A 25,514-nucleotide genomic window follows, 5' to 3' on the forward strand; every position below is an offset into this window, starting at 1 on the left:
AAGCAGATTTCCAAGACCGGAAGCGAGTGTGAGGCAATCATGGCGTCGGCGCTTCTGGCGCTGAGGACGCGGGCAACTAGTAAGTGGGGTGCTGTAGTCTTTTCGGGGCGAACCGGGAGGGAGGCCGGGATTTGGAAACTGCCCCCGCGGGTGGCCTTGGATGCATTGGGGGCGTGCGAGGGTTGGGGGGGGTGCTGCCACTGATCACGTGACAGGTCTTGGGTGCTCCTGCGTGGGGCGGGGAGGGTTGGGGAAGCACGTGTCCTTCCTCTATTTGGAACCCAGAGAGGACTTCCTTGGCGGTTGGTGACGCAGGCACACCGCTTCCCCTCTCTTGGTTTGTGTGGATCCTTTTATCCATGGAAAGGACTGAGTCCAAACAAAGTTAATCCATTTGTTCAACAGATTTAGGTCGTTCTCTGTGCCAGACACATATTTTCAGAAGAAAACATGAAGACATGGTCTCTAGCCGCTGGGCAGTTCTTGCTAGTAGATGGATCAGTAAGCATATATCAGTAAAATAGTTGATTTTTCCAAGTGCCATGAAGAAAGAGAGTATGTGCATCCTCTTTTAGATTGAATTATCAGGAAAGTCCTCTAAGGAAACCTATGAGGTTTAGACCTAAAGAACAAAAGGAGGCGGGGCAAGGTTGCACAGGCCTGTAATCCTAGGGAGGCTGAGGCTGACCAGTCTGTTTCCAGGCCAGCCTTAGCAACTTACTAAGACCCTATCTACAAATAAAAAGGGATGGCCCTTACTATCTCATTTCTCCTTACCAAATCAAACTTGGGATTCTCCTGCCTCAGGCCCTTCAGTTGCTGGGATCACAGGCCTGCACAACTCTCCCTGGCTTTTCTGTTAATTCTTATCCGTGCTCCTTTGTTCCAGCTAGTTTCTGTTCTGATGAAAACTTCAGAAAGCTAGGCTTCCAAAATGCTTAATAAAGAGGCTGCAGACACTCAAAAAACTTCCCTACAGATGTTTGCATAGTACCCAAACCATGACTGAGTCTGGAGATCTGAAAGCTAGGACTGCTGTTCCTAGGTTTGTCGTACAGCAAGAGGCTTCCATGGTTAGTATGAGTTTGAATTCATTGTCCTTTGGCCTTGCATTTGTTCTTATTTAAAATAAATGCCTTTGAGCTCTTTAGGATGAGGTCAGATTAACTTCTTACATTGTATTGATCTTAGTTGGACTTCTGTTTGATGTACTTTGGAAAGAAAGGGAACAACTTGCTAAAGTGTCCAGAAGCCTGTGGAAGCCACGCTCCACCAATTGTGCTTTTTGTATGCAGGTATCTGGTTGCAGTGGGTGAATGGATAGCTTCAAAAGGGTGGGGAAGCTGCAGCTGAGGCCGCTCTGGGTGTCCTGTTGTTGGCCTGTCTGGGTTGGCTGTGCCTCTCCATGGGGTGTGAGGGTGAATGAGGCTCTGAAACAGGTAGTGCTGTGGTGTCCTCTTGCCGGCTTTTTTGGTTTCTTCAATAGGACTGAATGTGCCAGGATCCAGAGCATGTGATTTTTTTTCCCATTTATATTTTCCTATTCTCCCCACATCTGTACACCCCACTTCCTAGCGAGTACATGCACACACATACACTCCTATGCCCCTACCTCAGGCAGCACTTAATCTCCAGACAGTACAAGAAATGAATAGTCCCCTGCTATGGGAGAAGGCCAAAGGACTTCCAGAAATTCCTTGAAATCTAACACTTAGCATTTCTGTTTCCCCTCACATATCTTTCTTATTTCCCCTGTCACCTCTTAGCTTAGCAAATGGGCCATGGAGGCAGAGAAAGATCTAACAGTGTTTCTGTTTTCTCTGCAGTTACAGCCCTGTTGAGCCCTCCTTCAGCTATAACTCTTGCTGTCAGAAATGCATCCAAGAAGACCGGTGGTAGCTCCAAAAACCTTGGTGGAAAGTCACGAGGCAAACATTATGGCATCAAGAAAATGGAAGGTGAGAATGTGTTTTAGCTTCCATACTTCAGTTTAGGGCTGAAGTATCTTGAAGACGAGTAAGTGTGAACTTTAGCTATGAAACTAGAGTGAAGAGGATGCTGGGTAGGGGATTGGGCACTGCTTGGACCATTTGGCAGTTGTTTCTGTTGAGGGACATGCTTAGAGGTTGGTATGCAGCACTTGGGCCAGCCAACATGTTTTCCTAGAAGTTTGCTGTGCTGTCATATCACTGGGGCTGAGAGCACACTTGTGGACTTCTCTTCTAGGTCACTATGTTCATGCTGGCAACATCCTTGGGACTCAGCGCCAATTTCGCTGGCACCCAGGTGCCCACGTGAGTTGCTTAGGGGCCCTCCCCTTTTTTCTAGGACCACCTTTCTGTCCCTAAATACAGTAATGATAACAGTTGCATTTATTGGATGCTTACCATATGCTAAGCATTGTGCTTATTCCTGCCCTTACTATCTCATTTCTCCTTACCAAATCCCTGTCAAGTAGGATCCATCCCCAGTTCACAGGTGAAATGCCAGAAACTTAAGAGAGTGGCAGGGCCCAAGTAACAGTGTTGTCTAACATTAGATGATTGCACATCCTATGTTTCATTTTCTTTTCAGTGGGAAATAGGAGTGGGTTATATAATTTGATACATGGGGCAACTACAGCTACCTGAGCACTGAGAAGCAATATGCTTAAGCTATAGTAATGCAAAGATGGAAGTTTTAAATGTTTTTAAAAGTTACATGTTTTTAAAAGTTCTTAATAATGTACAATTCTAAGCCAGGCATCATGGTACACATCTATAATCTCAGCTACTCAGGAGGCTCAGCAGGGAGGTCACAAGTATGAGGGTAGCTGGGGCAACTTAGGGGAGACCTGTCTCAAAATTAGAAAAAGGGCTAGAGATTTAGCTCAGTGATGAATACTCCTGGGTTCAATCCCCAGTACCAAAAATAATATTTTTTAATAATAATGCACATATTAAGAAAGTAGACATTTCCCTTTTTATGACTGAAAGGAGCTTTTAGAATTAAATTCAGATTTAAAATCAAATTCAGTAAATTATTTTTCTTCTGTTAAAAACTAATGATGGTGGCTGGGATTGTGGCTCAGTGGTAGAGTGCTAGCCTAGCATGAACGAGGCACCAGGTTCGAGCCTCAGCACCACATAAGTGTAAAATAAAGATGTCTACACTTAAGAATAAATATTTAAAAAAATTTTTTGAATAAGGGCTGGGGTTGTGGCTCAGTGGCAGAGCGCTTGCCTAGCATCTGTGAGGCACCGGGTTGGATGCTCAGCACCATCTATAAATAGATAAAATAAAGGTCCGTTGACAACCAAAAAAATATTAAAAGAAAAAAACTTGAATAAAACAACAACAAGCAGTGTAGTGAATAGGGAGTCTGCCTAGCTGTGTTTGCCTTGATGTTACGTTTTGGTTCTCCTAACATTTTGGTTCTCCTTTCCAGTCCTCAGTTCTTAGAGGGTAATAGCCTTGTAAGTTCAGATATTTTCTTTGATTTTTTTTTTTTTTTTGAGTCTTAGTAAATTAAGTTCAATTTATTCATTTTTCATGATTTCTAAGATTTTTCTTTGCATAAACCTGCTATGTGGTTGAAAGGTGGCTTGAATTTAGTAAAAACAATTCACTGTGTGTGTCAGAAATTAGATCCATATCAGGCAGGGATTCCAATTTCAGCAGGTTGGGCTTAGTTCATGAGATACAAGAGTTCTTTGTTAAGACAGAACTATACTGTACCCTTCACATTATTTTAAGTGATAATTTAGTCCCCCCCCCCCCTTTTTAAATCATCTACCCTTCCTCAGTTTAGTTTCCTTTGTAATTAAGCTTCCCACCTCTTTGTTGTGGGTAGGAGGTTTTTGTTGGTTTGTTTTCTAGTGCTGGGGAGCAGATGATAGCCAAATGTTCCACATTCAGCCATACCCCCAGCTCATTTATTGCTAACTTTAACAGACACAGAAAGGCTGATAGTAATCTGTAATTATTTCAGAGATGCTTATTTGAATGTGAATTGATTTCAAATGCAGTAGCTTTATTTTTTAGAATTTAAAAGACATTGGATGTGTGGCTAGAGAACTCTTGGAACTTGCTAAAATAACAGTGGTAAGAGCTAACATGTTTTTGAGTTCATAGGATTCTAAGCTCTCTGTGACCATGAGCTCATTTAGTCCTTAAGATGACTTATAAAGTAGTTAGTATTATACTGAGACACAGTAAAATAAATTGCCAAGGATCTTAGTGCTTAGTAGTTGTCATCTGAAAAATGGGACTGAGAATAGTACGTAATTCACAAGGTCAGGATTAAATGAGTTGATATATATGTATACATATCTGTGTGTATGTGTACGTATACATATATTTGTGTATGTCATTAAACACCAGTTTGATGTACATTTTCATTTATATAAAGTTCAGGCTCTATCATAAATATAGATTGCCAGGCATGGTGCTACACACCTGTAATCCCAGCGGCTTGGGAGGCTGAGGCAGGATTGTGAGTTCAAAGCCAGCCTCAGCAAAAGTGAGGTGCTGAGCAACTCAATGAGACCCTGTCTCTAAATAAAATATGAAATAGGGCTGGGGATATGCTCAGTGGTCGAGTACCCCTCAGTTCAATCCTTGGCACCAAAAATAAAATAAGGGCTGGGGATGTGGCTCAAGCGGTAGTATTTTAAAGTATTTTAAAGTCTAAATAAAGTATTTTTTAAAAAGTATTTTAAAGTCTAAATAAAGCACGTTCGTAGGGACAATGATTTGAGGCATTTTCCCTGGGTCTAGTTTTGGGACCATTCAGTGTGGCTTCCAACCAGCGTTCTGACACAGCAGCCAACAGATTTGGCTGTTGGAATTTTCTTTTTCCTCTCTGTTATGGAGCAGAAGGCAAAAAAGTACTAAGCAGTGGGACGGGAAACATGGAGTTCTCTAAACCTCACCATTCAGCCCCAGGACCTGAATCTTGTGGGGAGGTCTGTGTGGAGGCTCTAGGATGTACCACCTGGCTCTTGATCCAACTAACCAGGTCTGTGTGTTGCAGGTGGGGCTGGGGAAGAGGAAGTACCTGTATGCCCTGGAGGAGGGGATAGTCCACTACACTAAAGAAGTCTACATACCCAATCCCAATAACTTGGAGGCAGTAGATTTGGTCACCAGACTGCCCAAAGGTGCTGTGCTCTACAAGACTTTTGTCCACGTTGTTCCTGCAAAGCCTGAGGGCACCTTCAAACTTGTAGACATGCTTTGAAGTCCTGGTTGAGGCCTTGGAACAGAGACTGGAGCCCAGGTGACAGGAGAAGGTGATACCAGAAGTCAAGTATTAGGGTCACAACAGGGCCTCTGAGGAAGAGGTCTGTTGGAGGTTGACTCTGTAGGAGACTCGGATGACTGCCGGGATACCCTTTGGAAGACCTTTCCTGGGCCTAAATAAAGCCTGCTGGAATCACGAATCTGTGCTGTTTGGGGACAAACTTAGATGAAGCTGCTTACTGCTTTGTTGGTTCTTACCCGTGTTCTCTTGTGCACACTAAAGGGAGAAAGCAGGAAGGAATCCTATCAGAGTGAGGAAATGAAAAGGGGGGCTTTGTTTTGAGGAGAGGGTTACACTGGCACCATTTTCCAGAGGAAAAGAAAGAGGAGAGCTTGGTATCCCAGCTGCTTTCCCTGTGTATCCCCTAAAAGTCCAGGTGCTGGGTGCTGGGAGGGAGAGAGGTCAATAGAGGAAGCAACACAGTTGTATTCTCTCTTAAAGCCACATGCAAAGGAGCAGGCTTTAGCCCCAGAGATGGCTACACAGTAGGCCCCTGCTTCTCTGAGTCCAGAGCAGAGTCCAACCAGGGATGGCAGGAGATTCAGTCAGGCCCCATCTGACCTGGAATATCAATGTCCTTCCAGTGGTGAGGCAGGTGACGAGTGACTTCTTCCTGCTTACCACAATAGCTAGACATAGTAAGCCCACATTCTTCTCTGGTTCTTAATTTACCTCAAACCATATAGCAGCAAAAAGTCTGGCTTTGGGAATACTTACTGAGGACCCAGAGCAGGCTGGGGGCAGGCATTCACTGTCAACCCAACCAAACACTTAAAAGGCCTGGCAGGGCGATTGCAGCCAGGGAGGGTAGCCATTCCTGGCTGTTGGAGGTAGGTGGGGTTGGCTGCAGTCCCAGAAAGGAGTGGCTTCTTTCTGAGGACTCTCCTCTGCATATAGGCATGGGCTCCAATTATTTGGGGGCAGAGAAGTCTTCCTTTTCTGAAGTTTCACCTTGAACTTGTTACCTTGTTCTCTCAGGACATAACCCTGGATTCCCCACTTCCTGTAGATCCTAGGCAAATGCGATCTGGGGTTTGTGGGGGTCCACTTTGGCATTTTTCCACATGAAGTACCACAAAGGCCCAGTAGAGCTAGTCCTTAGGCAAAGGAGATTGGTGGGGACTGTCTCTGCAGGCACAATGCTGTGTTTTCAAGGTCCCTGAAGAAATAGGAAGGGGCAAGATGGGGTCACTCCCTTCTACAGTGATGTTTCCCTGAGCAAGGCAGGTGGCTGCGTCTTGGGATGGGTGAGCAGAACCACAGTTGGGTAGTAGTGCAGATAGTGGCAGAGCCTCATAACTTGGTGGCAGTTGAGTGATGGAAGAGCAAAGGTATTGGCTGTATACTTACCCTTTTTTTGGACTGCTGCTTTTGTGTTCTCTCCCCCAGCAACAGGTCCTTCCTGGAAATAAGTTGGATCCTAGAGCTGTTGGCTCTTTTGAAAACCTCTTTGCAGGGATCTGGTAGGCCTGCCTTGGCTAAGGTTTGTCATCTTTCCCTATATATGAAGGGAAGTGGAGCCTCCAATCAAATTCTAGCTCCTTCACTAGTGGCCCTTTCTTTGTTCCAACCCAAGGGTCTCTAACGAGGCATTGTGTATGAAAGAGTGATACGGGAAAATCAGTTCTCGCAGCACTAGGCTAGGAGGACTGAATGTCCACCTCTGCAGGCTCAGAGCCCAAAGTGTGCTGTCAGCTGGTGAGTCTGCTGCTGCCAGTCCTGTCGAACATTCTACTTGGGCAAGTGAACCAGTTGCCACAGGGTCCACAGTGGCTCCTGGGGAAGCTCACACAGCATACCTCATCTCCTTGGGGATAACACTGTGACCAAGAAAAACCAACAGAGCCAGAAAGACATGCCACCATTATCCAGCTTCTGCCTGGATCCCCCTAAGACTAGGAGTCCCACATTGCCTCCTCCCCAAGAAACCTCTAGGCTTCATCTCATTCTTTCCTTCCCTTGCATTCTTTATAGTCTCCTTAAAAAACCAGGCTCCTTGCTGGCTTCAAGAACCAGCATACCCATCTTCCACCACTCCCAGATGGTAGCCCCAAAGTTCCTCCCTCCCCTGCATACCTCAGGACTCCTGTTCCTTCACAGGGGCGTGCCATGGTGCTGAGGTAGGGATGGAGGCAGTAAAGCTTGAGTCACGAAGGACAACTCAAGGTGAAAAATCAAGATTTAGGATCATTGTGCAAGAGAGTAGAGTCCAAATGCACTGTCTTGCCCCAGTTCCCTTTCCCCCCATCCTTTAGACCTCTCTGCCAAGTCCCAGGCCACAACTCAGACCCTCAGCATTTCTGAGATGCATAGAGAGATTCCATTTCTTTTGGGCCACTGGTTTATTCTCATAACCTGACAACCATCTCTGGTGAGCTTTGGAGGGAGACCTCATCCTCCTGTCCCCATCTCTTCATCCTGGACCTGATGCAGAGGTGGGGGCTGAAGCTCAAGATTGCCTTTGCTTTCTATATATGGTTCCCTTGTCCCTGACTGCTGATGTTGCCACTTGCCCCTTGGGCCCCTGGGCTTTCCCTGAAAACTGGGAGCTGGGTGAAGACACTGAGGTTTCCCTGCAGAGTTTAACAATGGCCAGTATGTTATTAACCCTTTCCATACTATTGCCCTGACCCACCGAGAACCTAGGCTGGAGGAGGATGCATTTCAGAGAAGAGAGCCCAAAGGCCCCTCCCTACTGAATAACTGCTTCCCCTGAGCAGGGGCCCTCTTGCCAGAATTGGGGAGGCAAGGGCTTGCTGGGGAAGAGTGCTTACATATTGGCTGGGATAATAAAAGAAGAGAAAGGAGCAGAGGACCTGGCAGCACTGGGGGTGGCACTGTACAATAGCAGGATGGCAGGAGGAATACCAAGGACAAAACTACCCTCCCCAGAGGCTCAATCAGGGACAGCCTGGGACTGACTGTGGCCCATTTCCTCCCTGGGTTAGAATCCCACTCCAGAAGCTGGTGTGGGAATGACCTGCTTAACACACAGGGCAGACTGGGGTGCAGGCAGCTTCCTTTCTGCTGCTGCATCAACTCTCTGGGCAGGAGAGCACAATGGCTTTGTCCTATGTCTCCCTTCAGCCCAGGGAAGCAGTGCCATGTGTAAGGGAGACTTTACAGAGGGACACATTTAGGGAGGAGGAACAGATAACCTTAGAAACAGTGGGTCTGAGGAGGCAGGAGAGAACCCAAGAGCCTGAACTCAACCCGTGGTACTCAGCCCTCTCCTATCAGACTGTGGCACTGTAGAACTTGACATTGATGGAAAGAGACAGTGACTCATAGTGCCTCCATACAGCATTCTTCCCAGGTGGTTTTGGGAGGAATGTTGTTACAGGGAACCTATTGATGGGGCTGGGCTTCTGGTCTATAGTTAGGGGCTCAGAGTGCATCTGCTCCAACCCTATGACTTGGAATGGCAGTAGGTACTGATCATGGCCTTGACTATGGCTAGGAAGCTGTTGTCCATGGTGTGGACACAGAAGCAGTGGCATGGAGTGCCAGGAAAGGGCATCAGCCCTGAGGGTGGCCACCAGGACCACTGGTCCTCCCCCGAATCAGAGGGTCAAGAGGATCAAGCCCTTCAGAGCCCTGGTACCTGTGAGCACCTCTCCAGGTTTTCCACCCCTTCTGCCTTCTTTTAGTACTAGGCCATGACCTGGTGTCCTGTAGATGGCATTCCCTCTGTATGCCTTGAAGCCATGAGGGCATCTCTATCACTTCAGGAGAATGGGTTGGTGGGAAAGGACTCGGCTTCTGCTGAACCTGACATCCAGGCAGGGGAGCTCCAGTTTGCCAAGGTTCTGCTCTCAGATCTCCTTTCAGTCTGACTCTGCCCATCTCTACTTCTTATTGGCCTACATAACTGGGTTCTGGATGCCAATTGGCTGTCTTCTGGTCTGGGCTCCCACCTCTAATGGAACTGTGGATTCCATGGTTACCTTGGAAACTGGGCTTGTACCACAGTACACAAAGGCCTCTCTGCTGGGGTTCTTCCTCTTTCCAGAGCAAATATTGTGAGCTCTGGGGACTTGGCCTGACTGAGCTTCCAGGCTGAGCTAACTCTCCCTACTAAAAGACTAGGGATTCTGGCAGAGAAGCTGCTCTCAAACTTGCTTCAGTGATGTGAACAAAGGAGGGGAGGCCAAGAGGGCCTCCACTTTCTAAGGCCTACCTTCTAAGCCTGTTGGGAAGAGTCCTAGTCTCTGGTCCTGGGTCCTACAGAGCTTCTACTTCACTAAAGCCAAGACAAGGCAGCCAGAGCAACGGGGCTGGGACTAGACTTTCCTCGTTCTTCTGCCTGCCTGCAAATGAGCATCACTGGTGAGCAGTGACAACCATTGTTGGACTGTCAAACCAGTTAAACCAGGTTCATGATCTATTGGGCTAAACAAGAATGCAAATACAGAATGTTTGCAGCAGATGAGAGCAATGTGGAACTAAGACCTGGTGTGACATGGTGGGAGTGGCAGGGGCTGACACACAGTGCATGAGCCACCCAAACTAAGACAACAATGGTTTGAGAACTATTGTGCTAGGCAGCCCTGGTTAACTGTGGGCTGCTTTGTGTGCTCTGGGCCAGCAGTTCAACTGTTTTGGTTTGGCCTGTGTTTAATATGCTGAACCCAGATAGTAATTTTTCTGTTTAATGGCCTAAGAGTTGGGCTGGAGATATAGCTGAGAAATAGAACACTTGCCTCGAATGCACAAGGTCCTGGGTACCAACCCCAGAGCCAAAAAACCCTTCAGAGTTGATGTTGAGAAACAAAACCCCCAGTGATCTTGAGGACTAGAGTACAGCTTCAGATATTCACTAAAATAGGAGTAAAACACAATTATATTCACCTCTGTACCTGAACATCATGAACTGTATGCTCTTGCTGTTCGCCCCTTCTGCTTACCTGTCTAGTCAAGCCCTCAAGAGAGAGCATAGTTCAGTGGCTAAGGCTTTCTACCTCCTTCTGAAGTCTGCTGCCACCACTGGATAACAAGCTTTGGGCTTGTCATTTCACAGTTCTGAGTCTGTTTCCTGATAGGCCCCAGAAAGGTAATAAAAGTGCCTGACTTTCGGGGTTGGGAGGATTAAATGAGAACTGCATGCAGTCAGCCCAGTGGCTGAACAACCCACTCTGGTGCTGTTTTTAGTGGTCAGGAGCGCCCTCTCATGGCAACTAGGAAAATGACATGGGGCAGCCTGGGCGGAATTGAGCCCTTTAATATACCAAGCTGAGCTGAGACCAGTGTGATCAGCAGTGGTGATTTTGGGTCTAGAAACCTTCACTCTTGCTCCCCACATTACAGAAGGTGTGAAGAACACTGAGCCCTTGCTAATGACAGGAGGGGAGTCAGAGGTGGGGAAGGGGAAAGGAATAGACAAACCTTTTTTTTTGAGGTGGGGTACAGGGGCTTGAACTCAGGGGCACTAGACCACTGAGCCACATCCCCAGCCCTATTTTGTATTTAATTTAAAGACACAGTTTCACTGAGTTGCTTAGCACCTCGCTGTTGCCAAGGCTGGCTTTGAACTTGCAGTCCTCCTGCCTCAGCCTTCCACCGCATGCAGCTAGACAAACCTTTCTAGGATCCTTTCAGGTCCCAGGTCAGAGGCCAGGAAACCCAAGTCTTACTCCCAGCTTTAAGGGACAAACTCCAGCATGACCATTAAGCCAAGGCTGGGATTGCCTCTGTTCTTGAGGGTGCCCCATGAAACAGAACAATGAGGGCTTCCAGGATGGGCCCAGGTGACACTGAAGGCAGAAACGCCAACATCTGCTGCAGCCTGACGAGGTGGAAGTGCTGGATCAGGGCTCTCAAGAAGGAAGCTCCCCTCATGCTGGCCTGCTGAGTGGCAATGAGGAAGTCTCTGAGCCTCCCAGGGCCATTGACCTCTCAGAAAAAGAAAGGGTTGCACTGGAGGAGTTTTTGCATCCTTCTGGCTGGGATGGATTTGAAGCTGTTCCTGCTCTGGGGGGCTGAGATTTCTGCCTTCTCAGGGCCATTAAAATAGCAGCTAAGACTCCTAAAAGAGGGTGGCCCTGGGAACAGCAATGGATCCCCGACATACAGGAGGAAAAACACGAGGCTGCTTAGAGAGATAGAGATATATTTCTTCTGTTGCATATTTCAGACTTCACACCGAGCTTCAGGCACAATGCGACTCTGGGTTCTTCTGAGCCCCTAACAGGCTTCCCACACTGCTAATGAGGCTCACTGCCCCAGGGCACACCTGGGAGTACCTGGGAAACTGTAATGGTCTCAGTAGGCCCTGATGCCCTGCCTTTCCCATCAAGGGGCAGGGTGTGCTAGAAAGTCCTAGAGCCAGACTCCCTCACTGCTCTAGGGTCCCCTGGCTACCAGGGGAGAGGCTGTCCCTTTAGAGCCCAGCTCCACGGTGGCTCCTGAACACCTGTTCTCTGGGCCTCAGAGCTGGCAGGGTACCTGTACCCTTGCAGGGCCTCAGCCATGAGCACCACAGCCCAGGCTGGGGGACCCAGCCCTGGAGAGCGAAGCAGACCCAGCCTCTCCAGAGCAGTAGCAGATGGGCTCAAAAGGCCCCGCTCCCCCCAGCCATGGCCCACTTCCTGGGGCTGCTCTGAGCCCTATTGCACATCTTTTATTTCTAGTTCCTCCCCCCCACACACCCATTTTAAATAAAAATAACAAACAAACTAGAGAGGAGGGGGAGGAAGAGTTGGGTTCGGAATGCTGCTGGAGCCCTTCTCCGTTCCTGTCAACCCTCTGGTCCCTAGCAGAGACATTAGCCCACCTTGGCTGCCATCTGTGCGGGCTCTGGATGGCTGATGTGGTGTACCCCCGGGGGGCCTCTGGTTCCTGCCTGTGGGAGGGGATAGCCCTCCATTGTCTGTAAGGTGCAATTCCCGGGTTCTCCGGGTGTGCTGGCTGGGGCCCTGCTACCTGAGTCGCCCGTCTGATTTGACAGGCCCCAGCTCTGATTTGGGATCTGGGGACAGAGAGCTCCAGCTGGTCAGTCTGCAGAGATCCAGGGAGGGGCAGGCAGAGGGGCCCATGGCACACAGTCCTGCCACAGACCAGAAGCGGCTCAGTTCCCCATCTGTCCAGGCCTCCAGAGCAGGCCCTGTAAGCTCTGCACGCCGCCGGGCAGCCTCCTCCACAGGCTCTGGCTGAGGCAGGTTCAGGATGCCGCTCAGGCCCTGGAAACTCTGCTCCAAGTATTCATTGTGGGGTGGTCCCGCGTGCAGCCAGAGGGCATCATCTGGAGGTGCAGGGCAGGCAATAAGTACGAGGTCAGCCCCAGGAGTCAGGTCTGAGTAGCCCAGTTCCCATCCCAGCCCTGCCATTGAATCTCATCTGGTGGAGTAACATTGGACCAATCCAAGGAACTTTCTGTGTCTATAAAATTGTAAGTTATATGAAACCAAGGATGTACTCCCTGAATTCTCAACTGTTTCATTAAGTCAAACAGAGGATTCAAGGCACTTTAGAAAATAAGGTAACAACCTGGTTTGTGTCACTCACATCCCTTCTTGATCATTGTCAGTGGCTCCTGGAGCCCTTGGCAACCTATTAGATCCTCCCTGTGGGCCCAGTTGCCTAGCCAGCTGGCCTTCCCATCTCCTACTTTCCCTGAACTCTCTGTCCCCTCATCAGATACCTGCCAGCTTTGTTCCTCCCACTTACATACAGCATGCTCTGCCTTTGTTCTGGAGACCCAGCCCCAGTCCCCACCAGCAGAGCTGCCTCTATTCCTTCTTCTGTTTCCTTCACCAGACTGAGTTCCAGGAGGGCTGCAGATGTGGCTCACTTACCCTAGATCTCCCCAACCCCCAGTGTCCCCCGCCACCCTCAACCTGGGTTAACCTTTCTTGTGAGAAGATGTGGAGAGGGAAGGAAATATCTAGCTTGAGCACCCACTGCATACCCCCAGCTGTTACCCAGTACTCGTCCCTGGTATCTCCAGCTCCTTGCAGGAAGCTGCCCAGCCTCTGCTGCTGTTCATCTGCTTCCTTAGCCTCAGCCAAGTCAGGGGAGAGCCACGTGACTCTGTTCACTCAGTCACACAGTAGACTGAGATGACCAGTCAGAATTGCTGTCCCAAGATCATGGAACTTGGGGACCCAGAGGCCCTGATCAGGCTCTGCTGCTCTGCAAGGCCACGTATGAAGAAGCTGATCTCAGAGAGACTAGGACAGGGGACAAGCTACCCCCAAACGATAGAGGAAGCATCCTGTATTCTTCCAATGATTCCCCTTTTTAAACTTGAGTGAGTTTAATAATATGTGTCCCAGGTACCCAGGAGGTCTGATAGTTGCACTATCCTTCTTCACATGTGAACAGACTGAGGCTCAGGAAGGCCAAGTAATTTCTAAGGTCCAATGAAAGCAGCAGAGGCCTGTTCCCAACCTAAGTCTGATTGACCTTAAAGCTCCTCTTTCTCCTATACCACACTGTAGGGCCCTGCAAGCTAAGGGATAGAAGATCAAGGTCCCAACCTCCTCCCTTCCCTTATCTTAAGGATGGGGTCAGCTCTGATGGTCACCTTCTTGAAGTCATCTCCCTGGAAAATCCTATTCTGTCTTTGGGTCATCATTTAAGCACTAGATCCTTACCTTTCCTGAGAGGTAGTTTGCGGTTGAAGGTCAAGGGCAGCACGAGGAAGTGGGTCTCACCCAGAGGTTCCCAGAACTGAAGCAGTCGAACAGTCCAGGCTCCTGGCCGCAGGGGCCGGCTCAGTGGAGGCTTGTACTGTGTGACCTCAGTCTCCGCATCTACCGTGATGTCATATGATGTGGCCACTACGTAGGTTGGGTCAATCCAGACCACAGTGGCTGTGAGATTGGGGCCCCGGGCCCAGCGCTGCATGGCCACAGGCTCATCCAGTGGTCCCAGCAACCCCCCAAAATTCCGGAAAAGACGCTCTTTGGGGTCCCATTCAGTGCCAACCTGTAGGGAGGGAGGAGGTGGGTAGGAGCCTGGAGGAAATGTCCTTCTCTCTTCTGATGCTGCTCTTACTGTGTAACCTCAGGATAGTCACTTTTTCTGGGCCTCAGCTTCCCCGTATGAAAAATAAAAGGGACAGACTTGGAGAATTTTTTTTTTTTTTTTTTTTTTTTTGTGGTGCTGGGATTGAACCCAGGGCCTTGTACATGCGAAGCAAGCTCTACTAACTGAACTATATCCCCAGCCTCTAGGAGAATCTTAATCTCTTCAGCTCTGAGATTCATTCTAGGCTTTCATTCTGAACTGCTCTACAGTGGTGGGGCCATAGGCAGACCATCCCACAGAAGGTAACCAGGAAAGAGAATGAGGCAGCACCCAAAAGCTCAACGGGAATATCCTCATACCCCTAGAAGGATCCTTGTAGTGTAGAAGGACTGGGCTTGTGTTACGATGGAATGACAATCCCTCCCTACTCACTACATGTCCTATGTCCCCATCTGGGAGAGATCCTCAGAGTGTACATGCAGGGTGACACAGGCATGTCTGAGTGGGACATCACCAAGGCTGCCATTACTGGGAAAGAAGATTCCAGTGAACTCAGCTCATGAAGGCCCGATAGAGAATCTGTCCCTCTCTCCCCACTCCCTGTGTTTTGTTAGGGGTCAAAAGAAACCAAGGGGGAGGACATGTCCCACCTCCAAACTCTGGAGCCGGCTGGCCTGGTCACTGCGCCCCAACAGCTTCAGCGACCCCTGGGGCATCAGCCACATCTCAAGCGTCTCTGCTGGCCCTTGGACTGAGGGCTGCACCGTCTGCGTCACCAGGTAGCCCTGGAAATGGTCGTCATAGAAATACAGGTGCACGCTGGACGGCAAACCCCTGGGCTCAAACCTAAGGTTCCAGCAGGGAGAAAGGGAGATGCCATCAGCACACCTGACTCAGCCTGGAGTCCCAAGGAAGGGGCACTGGGGAGTCCCATCCCCAGGCACTTCCTTTGCCCCAAATCTCACAACCCATAGCACCTATGTGCCTGGCTCTTGCCTTCTTTATCATTATTTTTTCTTGCATTTTCCCTTGCCTCAGACTGGAGACTTGCTGTGGGCAGGGACTGTCTTTCCGATTTGCTTCCCAGAGGGCACCACACCCTGAGGGCCTGCAGTATGTCAGAAGGGGGTCTCACCTGCACAGTGAGGTGGCCTTTGGAGGTGCAGCAGTGGCAGCATGGCGCAGGCTGAGGCGGGTGAAGGCGGTGTAAGCGGTGAGCATGACATCGCTGAGCCCGCCAGGGCCATCGGCCACGTCATAGGTGTTCTCCCAGTAGGCTTTGAGGGCTGGCGTGCCAGCGGGGTAGCTGCCATATAGGTGGAAGTCCAAGATTTCCAGGACCTCCTGGTTCACAGTCGACTCAAACTTCCGGGCGAAGAAAGTGGGTCTGGAGACTTGCTGGAGAGGGAGAGGCAAGGAGAGTGAAGGGCTCTGGGACCCACAGTAGGGTAGAAGCCGGCCCCTCTCAGCACTGCCTAGCAATCAGCCTCTCCAGGCTTTTTCTGCTACTGCTGTGGGCCCAGACCCCATGGCTGCTCCCAGTGGAAGCCCATACTGCCTTTCTGACCTGGAAGGCTCCTGGGGAAAAGCTGGGTGAAGGCCTAGCAAGGCGGCCTCTCAGGCCATGGCAAGCACCTGCAGCCGTAGGAAGTCCTGTGGCTTGAAGTCGTTGGGGGAGCAGCCGCACCAGTCCACGATGTGCTTGTACTGGCACTTGCAGCCCAGCTTGCGGTTCCAGTTGGTGACCCGCAGGTTGTTGTCCACAAGGCTCTCACAGGCTGGGCTGTTCTCCAGCACCGTGTGGAAGAAGGACTGCAGGTGGCAGGGGTGTGGAAGATGAGCTGTGGGTAGCCCAACCCGCACCCTCTCTGGCCGGCCCAGGCACCCACCTCAGCTGGGAGCAGCGTGTATGTGTAGAACTGGCGTAGCTGGGCCACAAGTGGGTCATCCGTGTATACCACATACTCCACAAAGCTGCGTGTCAGCACAAACCAGTCGGAGCCACCATCCACCACGATGCCTGAAGGGATCTGCCGCTCACCCAGGCGCCACATGTGCGAGTCACACTCGTGGAAGAGCCGGTCCAGGCCCTGTTTCTTGATGAACCTGGGGGTGGCAAAAGGACCATGGCGAGGGATCCACAGAGTGGGGCCAGGCCTTCTCATCTACCCAGCAAACAGCACTCCTCCGTCTGTGATTGGTCTGGAGATTCTGTAACCCAAGGCTGGGATCACTAAGTCCCCCTGTGTGGGAAGGGTTGTGAGAAGACACTAGGGCCTCCTTCCACACCTCCCTCACCTGGAGTTGTCCCGGCCATGTGACTTGAGGAAATTCTTGTCCCGGTTCTTGGATAGGAATGCTACCAGCTCCTCATTGGTCCTGGTGAGAGAATGGGGTGTGAGGGGCGGTTGCTCAACCACTGGCCCGAGCAGACTTACTTACTCCAGCACTTTCCCTTGGACCTTTCTCTCTTGCTGAGAGCTCTCTGGCCATGAGCCTTATCCCTCCCTGGCTAATTCTCTATGGTGGTAGGCACGTGGGGTCCCAAGAAAGATCACATCATCCTCCCTCCCTTGCTAGATGTACCCAGGTACAGACTCTGGCTCCTCCTTTTCCCCTTATCATTCCCAATCCTCAGATCACCTTTACCAGCTCCTCCTCTAATACATGGCTAGGACCAAGGGGGCCAAGAGGGTCATGTATGGATCCCAGAATGAGGCTCAAGGGAGGAGGAGCCCATCAGGGCCCTCCAACCCTGACTGCCCAGCTGGGGCCCCCTCCCACCCAGAGGTTCAGAGCCCCATCCCCACACCTGGTTGGGTAGTCAGTGGCGCTGAGGTTGATGAAGAAGTCCCAGGCCCAACCAGGTACCTCTAGCAGGTCCCGCATGCTCCGCAGGTACATCCTCAGAAGGCTGGCCCCACCCCAGATGGTGACCATGCGCCAGGGTGTCACCCGTACATTTTCATACCGCTGGGCCAGCTCCACCACCTCCCGGTGCAGGTAGTTGGAACGCTGGGGAAGAGGGGGTACTCAGCTGGGGGCTACTCAGCTGGGCCCTAGGGTTACAATTCCCCAACTCCACCCCAGGGGAGAGCACAAATAACATGGAGTAGAGAAAGCAAAGGACAGGGCTCTAGTTCCTAAAGGGTTGTGCCACCTGCTGCTGGACACGTCCCCATTCTGAGCTTCAGTCTCCCTATCTCTCGACTGCCTAAGCCAAGTCAGAGACCCTGTCTATTTGTGATCTTTGTAGTTTCTGCTCTGCTCACTCCAGACACCCTTGGTCTTTCCTGCCCCCAGTACCTTGTCCACATGGATATAAAAGAAGTGCTGCTCATGGTAGACGGCCTTGAGGAGACGCTTCAGCTGGCGGATGGCGCGGCCATGAACCACCAACATGTAGGCGATGCGTACTGGGGGGCCATCCACGGGCTGGGCCCGAATCTCTTCCCACTGGATACCAGGACTCATCTTCCCTGAGAGTAGAAAACAGACGCATCTTTGAGGTCCACACAAGGTCACAGGGTACGGGTAAAACACCTTTCAATGGAAGAAGCCCACATTTGGAGCCCTGGGTCCCAGCTCCCTTTCTGCCACTTAATACATTTAACAAAAGCTTGGGCAAGGAGATTGGGCCCTCTGGGAAATAAGGGTGAAGATCTGAGCCAAGCTACGTCCCCATCTATGCCTAGGAAGGATCAGAATGCCCTGTCCCTTACCAGCCAGCTGGCAATGCCGCGGCACAGCCTTGGGCATAAGGCTCCCGGCCTGGTGCAGGCACACCACGTTGGCGATCTCCTGCTGGCACTGCTTGGTGCTGGCCCGGGCCAGTGCCGACAGCGCATCCTTGCCCACGATCTCGCACTTAGGGGTAAAGCCGTTGTCTGTGGGCTGGGGGGCACCCTCCACGCTCCCTGTGTCTCCATGTGGTGGGAAGCCGGCAGCCCCTACCAGCGCCTCCCCAGCTGCTGCCCCACTCAGGTTCTGGCGTCCTGGGGCCTCTGGGGGTGGGGCAGGGGGGACCCGGCGACTGGCTCTGTGCCTGCTGGTTACTGCCCGTACCACCTTGGCCACGGGCAAGCCTGGGCTCTCAGCACGGCCCCGCCAGCGCCCATGCCTTCTGCCCGCGCTGCCCCGCCGCCCCGCTGAGCTGTCTGTATCCTTGGAGCCCTCGCCAGGGTCCAGTGGTCGTGGCTTCCTCTGCCTTCCTTTCTGTAAAAGATATGCAGAAAGAGGTCACTAGGACAGTCACTCGCCTACTCTGCCTCCTTGAGCTCTACCTTGGCAGGGGCACCCTCAGACTTAGGAGCTCCTGCCCACCCTTTTCCTAGAGAAGTCCTGCGCTCCCGAATTTGGCACAAGGTCTACCTGTAGGTGGTAAGCCCCTGAGCCACCACCACACTTGGTCCCTGGCTGGAAAGGTGAGGCTGAGCTGGGCCCACAGCTGACTCGCAGCAGGTTCTCCCGAAGGAAACAAGCCCTCCACGAGCCTGCCGCACCCCTGCTTCCTGGCTCTAAGTGCTTCCTCTAAGTGCCTGCTTCCTCGACTCCAACCCAGGCACTTCCCCCATGGCCTGGTCAGCTTGAACCACCCTCCTCTCCAGTCCCGTCTCCCCTTCCCTGGCTGGCAGCCATCACACTTGCCCTAGAGTGGGATACACTGAGCTCTGAGGCCCTGGATGTCCCTGTAGCAGACCGTGGACCCCTTGAGGGGAGCCATGGCAGCCCCATTTCCCGAGTCCAGTGGAGTAGCTGACACAGAGGCATCTGGCTGGTGTCTTGAGACATGGAAGTGACAGAGGAAAGAGAGGTCCCGAGTCCCCAGAGCTCTGAGCTCAGCTCTGCCCTCTCACCAACAGCCGCTCAGTCTCCCTGAGCACATGCCCTCAGCCATGAGTGAGGGGCAAGAGAGAGAAAGCATGGAGAAGGCAGCTTGAGAGGGTGTCTCTACCACTGTCCCATTCCCCTCCTGCACCTCGTGTGAGCCCTCTCTCATGGCCCCTCTCCTCCAGCCCTGCAAGAGCTCAGTCCTTTTCTCACGTGGCCTGTGGGCAGCACACCTCAGTGAGGCAACCTGTTCCCTTGGCTTCCAGGAGACCCTCCTGGGCCTTCCCACACCTCATCAGTCTCTCAGCTCCCAAAGGGAACCCTGGGGCCTGTCCCCAGCCTAGTGCCTTCATTTCTCAGTGATCTCACTCAGTCTCGGTGTCTAAACTTCATCCACACTCCCAGAATTCTCTCTCTCTGAGGCATTTAAATAGCAGCTTCCCTGTCATCTCTCTTGGGAGCATAAAGACCTCAGACCCACAGGTCCGAGGGGAGCCCCTGCTCTTCCTCCCAACCTGCCCCTCCTTCAGCCTTCCTCTCCACCACAGTTAATGACAACCCCATCCTTAAGTGGCTCAGGCCAAACACACTGGAGTCAACTTTGATTCCTCTCTCCCTCACACCCAATCTATCAGCAAGTCCTGTTGGAGCTGTCTTGAAGATACATGCAGAATCTGACTCTTTCTTAGGACTTTCTCCATCGCCCTCTGCCTGGATTCCCCGGTCTCCTGGACCTGCTCTTGTTCTGCCTCAAGTCTCTAGGGCTCCGGTTAGAACTTCAGTTCCATCTCACCATCCTGCTGCTGGAAACAGCCAGTGGCCTCCCCTGGTGGGATCTGGCAGCCCTGCCCTCTGACCTCTTCTCCTATGACCCCTTCTGCTTCACTCTCATCCTGTCACAAGGGCCTCCTCACGTCCCTTCATCCCACCTTCCCACTCACTGCACCCAGGACCTCAGCCCCTCCCACAGCTTGCTCCTCACCTCCTTCAACTGTGCATGAGTGGCCTCCTCTCAGGGAGCCCCCCACCATTGTATTCAAAATACTGGCCCTCCCATCCTCTGCTTTATTTTCTCCACAGCACTTGATACCCTTCATCATCCTGCCATTTATTTATATTGTGTGTTTTAGGGCTATTTGCTAGTTTGTTCCTAGAGCCCAAGAGTGTCTGGTGATCACAGGCATTCAGTAAGCACCTGCCGAATGAATGGATGTTAATGGTCTTGGTTTTAGTCTTGGCTTAGGTGCATTTATAAATGTGCCATTATTTTCATTTTAGTTATTGGAAGGGGAGAAGAAAACAGTTAAATGTGAAGTCAAGAGAGGCCCAAGACCCTCAGACATCTTAGACAGCAGTCGGCTGGCCTCTCCCTGCCCCTCACTTCCCTAGGATCTTCATTCTCTCCCCTATCTGAGCACAGCAAGAACCTAACAGCCACCTTCAGGCCAGAGCCCCTCTCCTATACCCTGGCACCCAGGCCCTCTGTGCCTAGCCACTGAGCCAGCCCTCTGATGACTTAAGAGGTTCCCAATGAGAGCTGGGGAGGCTCCCCATCTAAGAGAAACCTGAGTGGAGGCAGCTGATCCTGTTCAGTACCCCCATCGGGAAGAGCACCCTGGGCTGGGCAGCCTTCTAGAAAGGTGAGCCTGGCTACACAGCAAGCAGAGAAAGACATTCCCAAGCTTCGGTGGGTAGATATGGCAGAGAGGTGTGGGTTCCCCGGGTGGAAGCCAGTATCAGCGAGTCAGGAAGCTGGTCAGGAGGGCAGGGCACAGGCACAGGGCCAGGCTGGCTGCGGTGGGAGACAGGATATGAGAGGAGGCAGGCATGTTGGTGCCCTGCACTGCAGCAGGGAGCTGGCTGACCCTGAGAAGGACAATCCCAGAGGAGGCTAGGGGACCAGGAAGCAGCGGTGAAGAATGAGAGAAGCCTTAGTCGATAGCCCCTGCCCTGTCCTCTCCCAGGTAAGTCCATGTGAGCATCAGCAGAGCCTCAGGTTGTGAGGCCTTGCAAGGCCCCCTCTGATTACTAAGGATGGGGCCTGGTCCTCAAGCCTGGATGCATATTGGCTTCAAAGGCCCCCTGTTCCCCACTGAAGAGGCACTTAAAGTCCTTGGCCAGTTCCTGGCTCTGAGAATCCCCGGAATCCTTCTCTGAGCCATGGAGACAGTGAAAATAGAAATGCTCACCCCACACCCCACCTCCCTGGACTTCTCAGACTGCATTTAAAGTAAGTGGTGATAAAACAAGTGGTGAGAATGTTTGTGAAGGCTTTGAAAACTATCAAGTGGCTCTTTGGAGTCTAGTGATCATCCCAGGTAGCCACTCCAGCCCTCCCACAGACAGCAGAGTGCACATCGAAAAGCACATTGGATCCCGGGTGGCGCTCTCCTGCTGCACTTAGAACAAAACCCCAGGCCCTTCTGTGGCCCCTTCAGCCATGCAGTATGGATTCATTTTCAGGGAAAGTGCCACACCCTCCTGTCCATTCCTCAAGAGCACCCAGCTCAGCCCACTCCCAGGGCCTTCTGCCCAAACTTTCCTGCCCACCTCTTCCTGCTGAAAGCCCTTCCAACCTCCCGATCTAAACCAGCCTCCTTGTTAGTCTGGTGACTAACCTTTTCACTGTCTGTCTTTCTCTGTAGACTCTGCCCATGAGGGCCAGGGCTCACCTAGTCTTTATTTCTATCTCTCCATATTAGCACAGTGCCTGGTGTGAATAGAACATAATAAATGTTTGTTGACTGAATGACTGAACTCCTGTCCCCTAGGTGCAGTGCTGAGATAATAAGTGTTACATTACTGACAGCTTATCATGTGCCAGGAACTCCTACAAATGCTCACAGGCATCATTTCACTTTGTCTGTATAAACCCAACAAGAGAGGTGCTACTATTACCCAGTCTTGAGGGGGTACTGAGGAGGATATGGAAAGAGGAGCGGTGATTCACTGGTGGTGTGCTCAGCAGCAGAGCTGGAACAGGATGGTGAAGAGGGCAGTCCCACTTCAGCAGCCGCCTTCCCGAGCACTGTGCTATGCTGCCTGGCAACCCCCAAGTCTGGTGAGGTAGCTGCTGAGGGGTTTAAGCATCAGTGGCTGCCTGATGCTCAACATTAGCTCACTGAGGATCTTTTTCTATTCAGCCCAGGATTCCTCTGTCAGTTTCCTCCAATTTCCAAGCTGGAGGAAGGGGTGAGGCTGGGGTATCCCAACCTCTCCACTGAGCCAATTCTCCATGCCAAGCTGTAAACAGGGAAGCAAGGTCCTCAGATCATCCAGAGACTCACAAGCGAATGCAGCACGGGGCCATTTGCTTCTGAGAAGGCTCAGGTGCTTTGATATCTCCCTCCCCAGAGTGGTCACCAGTTTCTGCTCACATATTTCAGGGTCAGGGGCTCTCTAACTCTGTTGGTAGGTAGTCCATCTTAAAGTCTTATCTGTCCCAAAAGACTTCTTATACTAGGCCTGAAACTCTCTTCTCCTCTTCCTCCTGCACCCTGGTCCACACAAAACAAGCTCATTCCCTCAGAAGTCACAGAGCCAGCCTCCCCAGTCCCCACCCTCAACTCCTTATGGAGTAATGGTCTCATGTAACTGTTTCTGCTCCCCTCCCCATTCCAGCTTCTGGTTCTCCCCCCAAAACAAGAGAGATCAGCTCTTCTCCAATCTCCACACCAGGCCTTCTAGACTGTCGAGGTACAGGAAGTCAAAGTGGACACGGGGGTTCCCTTGGCCTTCAATTCCCAGGTAGAGAAGCCCAAGAGGGCAGGCAAGCACAGCCTCTGACCAGAGCCCTGGAGGGACCAGAAGTGGAGGCAGGGGCAGGGAACTCCTAACTTGTAGCCACAGCTTAAGAGTATGGCTCACCCTCTATGCCCTTTCAGTTCCAATTTTACTGGACCCTCTGAACCACCCTGGGGAGGATGCGACTTGGCCCTCAGCTGAAAACACATCAAACAAGAATGAGGAAGACTCTTGGATCAGGGAATCTGGGCGCTGCTGAACAAGCTGCTGTCATCCCTATCCCCTTAGAGCCACAGGGGGTCTCTCCCGGATTCCTTAATGTCCTGAAGCCAGCTCAACTTTTCCCTCCCAAATCCCTGGCTGAGAAGCCACAACTGGGGGACTCTCCAGCTTTTTCCCTCAGGGTCACTCCCTGTTCTCTTAGTTCGTGGGGGTACACACTTCGTCACAGGCCGTAATTCCACTCCAAAGCTCCACTTTCCTATCTGTCGCTGCCTCTCAAGCGCAGCTGGGCAAAGATGCCCGGGGTCCCTCCGCCCCACTCCTCCACCCACGGCGTGCACACCCCCGCCCCCTCCCAACTTCAGAAAGTTTGGCCTGGGGCTCCCCACCTCGGAGCAGGCTCCAGCCCAGCCCCGCCTCCCAGCCCCGCTCCCCGCGCCTGACCTTCACCGCTCCCGCGGCAGGAGACCACCCCACCATGACCCACTCCTCCCACCCCAGCCCCGAGTCCGCCCGCGGCCCGGGCCTCTGGGTCACCCACCACGCCGAAGCACAGCCCGTCAGGCCCGCCTGGGAAAGGGGAGTCAGGAGCCGGACGTCTGGCTCCTGGAGGCCTCCAGCTGCCCACACGCACACTGCCGGAGCCCCACTTGCTGGCCCGGGCCGCCCGCAGCCCGCTAGGACCCCGCGCGCCCCCGCGCCCGGCCTGCCCGCCCGCCTGGCCGCTGGAGCACCTCGCTTGGCTCGTCCTCCTCCAGGCCGCTGAAGCTCCACACTACCAGGCCCTGCAGCAGCAGGATGGCCAGCGCGGTGGCGATCGCCAGCTTGTAGCGCCGCACCAGCTTCTGCACCCGCGCGCTCGCCACCATCTTCCTGCCCGGGACGCGGGGCGCGCGCCCAGCCCTGCAACCCCGCCGCGGGCGCGCGCACGGACGCGGGGCCGAGCCCTCCTGCTGGCCTAGGGAGGTGGGCCGGGCGCGAGCCTGGGCGGGGCCAAGGGCGGGGCCCGGAGGGCCGCGCCTCGCAGGCTGGGGCGGGGCCTCGGCCGCAGAGCCTCCCTCCCGGACCGCTGCGAGCTGGCTGTCGCCCGGCCTCCCACGCCGAGTCTGCATCCGGCGTGCCTTCCTCGGTGTGTGCCCCAGCCAGTGGTCACCTCTCTCTGGACCGCAGACCTATTTTACTGGGGTACGGAGGGTCTGCGGCCCGACCGCTCGCCTGCCTGGTGTTGCGGGGCGTGGGGGAGCTCGGCTCTGCCGGCGGTAAGCTCTCCACCCCAGGGTCCCAGTAAATGCTACAGCTCCCAGAAGAGCCAGTTGGGAGTGGTGGTGTGAGTGCCACAAGGCCCCGCTTCAAACCTTCAGGCCGTAACCTAGGACAAAGTCTAACCCGTTGACTGGCTCCGGGGCCCTTCAAGAAAACATCCTTTACTCTCTTCTCCCTTATCCTAAGCAGCTTCTGGCCTTTCTCCCCTACCTCATCCTAAGCACCCTGAACTGTTTTCCTCCACTTTCATCCTAAGCATTTCGGATCTCTTCTGGAGTTCTGATTCTCAGATCTTAGCTTGCATCAGAGTCACCTGTAGGACTTGATAAAGCAGATACTATCACTGGTCCTCACCCCCGGAGTTTCTGCTTTGGTAAATCACGGATGGAGCCTGAGAATTAGAATTTTCAACAGGTTCCAGGCAATGCTGATGTGGCTGGTCTGGGACCACACTTGGAGAACCACTAGACCTTGGCATATGCTGTTCTCTCTGCCAAGTCCTACCAGCTGTTCCCCCGCCCCCGTCAATGGCATCTTTGCTTGTGCTCACTGTCCAGTGGAGCACTATCACATCTGGTCGCCTTTTCTCTGGGATCATTCCTTACTCACCTTCGAATCCTTACCACCATATAGGACACCCAGCAACGCTCAAGAAATGCTGGGATGCCGGGAGTGATGAGATCACAACTATTGAGGCAGGAGGATCAACAGTCTGAGGCTGCCCTCGGTAACTTAGTGAGAATTTAAATTACAAAAAGGGCTGGGATGTAGCTCAGTGGTACAGCACCCCCTGCGTTCAATTCTGTACTAAGAGGGAAAAAAAGTTGGGGAAAAAAGCAGAGGAACCCTAGCTACCTAGCTGACCTCAACATTTCTCCGGAGTCTGTTCAAACATGGCATTTGCAGGGACTGAACATATACAGTCTCTCCTGAGCCTGGCAGGATGGCGGAGAGAGGGAAGAGGGGGAGAGGTAAAACAGTGTCCCCCAAAGTAAGGTGAATAGAGATGGCAAAACCAAGAAAGAAAATTTAAAATGAAGCTTTAAGAACCACTACAGAGAGGGGTGGAAAGAGGAAACAAAAAAAAAAAAAAAAGAAAGAAAGAAAAGAAAGAAAAATTCAAGTCTAAGAAGTTTGAAGTTAATGGTAGCGGTGTTAGGAAGGTGCCAGGAGATACCTTGGAGAAAGAATTCTAAACTGG

At 52.2% G+C, this 25,514-nt stretch overlaps 2 protein-coding genes across 2 annotated transcripts; one reads left to right on the plus strand and one right to left on the minus strand.

Moving 5' to 3' along the window:
* Positions 1 to 21: 21 nt before the first annotated feature.
* On the plus strand, positions 22 to 5,423 carry MRPL27 (mitochondrial ribosomal protein L27). Its single transcript, XM_081272305.1, has 4 exons — positions 22 to 79; positions 1,827 to 1,958; positions 2,227 to 2,294; positions 5,015 to 5,423. Exons 1-4 carry the CDS (start codon positions 40 to 42, stop codon positions 5,219 to 5,221), a joined length of 447 nt encoding a protein of 148 aa, XP_081128431.1. The 5' UTR covers positions 22 to 39; the 3' UTR covers positions 5,222 to 5,423.
* Positions 5,424 to 11,378: 5,955 nt separating this feature from the next.
* Positions 11,379 to 23,983, minus strand: XYLT2 (xylosyltransferase 2). The gene is made up of 11 exons (XM_081271247.1): positions 23,785 to 23,983; positions 17,977 to 18,469; positions 17,561 to 17,733; positions 17,067 to 17,269; positions 16,553 to 16,633; positions 16,144 to 16,360; positions 15,890 to 16,066; positions 15,390 to 15,652; positions 14,905 to 15,100; positions 13,879 to 14,212; positions 11,379 to 12,524 (listed from the first exon to the last, which is right to left on the minus strand). The coding sequence occupies exons 1-11, from the start codon at positions 23,917 to 23,919 to the stop codon at positions 12,202 to 12,204; spliced, it is 2,595 nt and encodes an 864-aa protein (XP_081127373.1). The 5' UTR covers positions 23,920 to 23,983; the 3' UTR covers positions 11,379 to 12,201.
* Between the last annotated feature and the right edge of the window lie 1,531 nt (positions 23,984 to 25,514).

The sequence above is a fragment of the Spermophilus citellus genome (assembly GCF_964194105.1).
Source record: "Spermophilus citellus genome assembly, chromosome: 17".
NCBI classification, from domain to species: domain Eukaryota; kingdom Metazoa; phylum Chordata; class Mammalia; order Rodentia; family Sciuridae; genus Spermophilus; species Spermophilus citellus.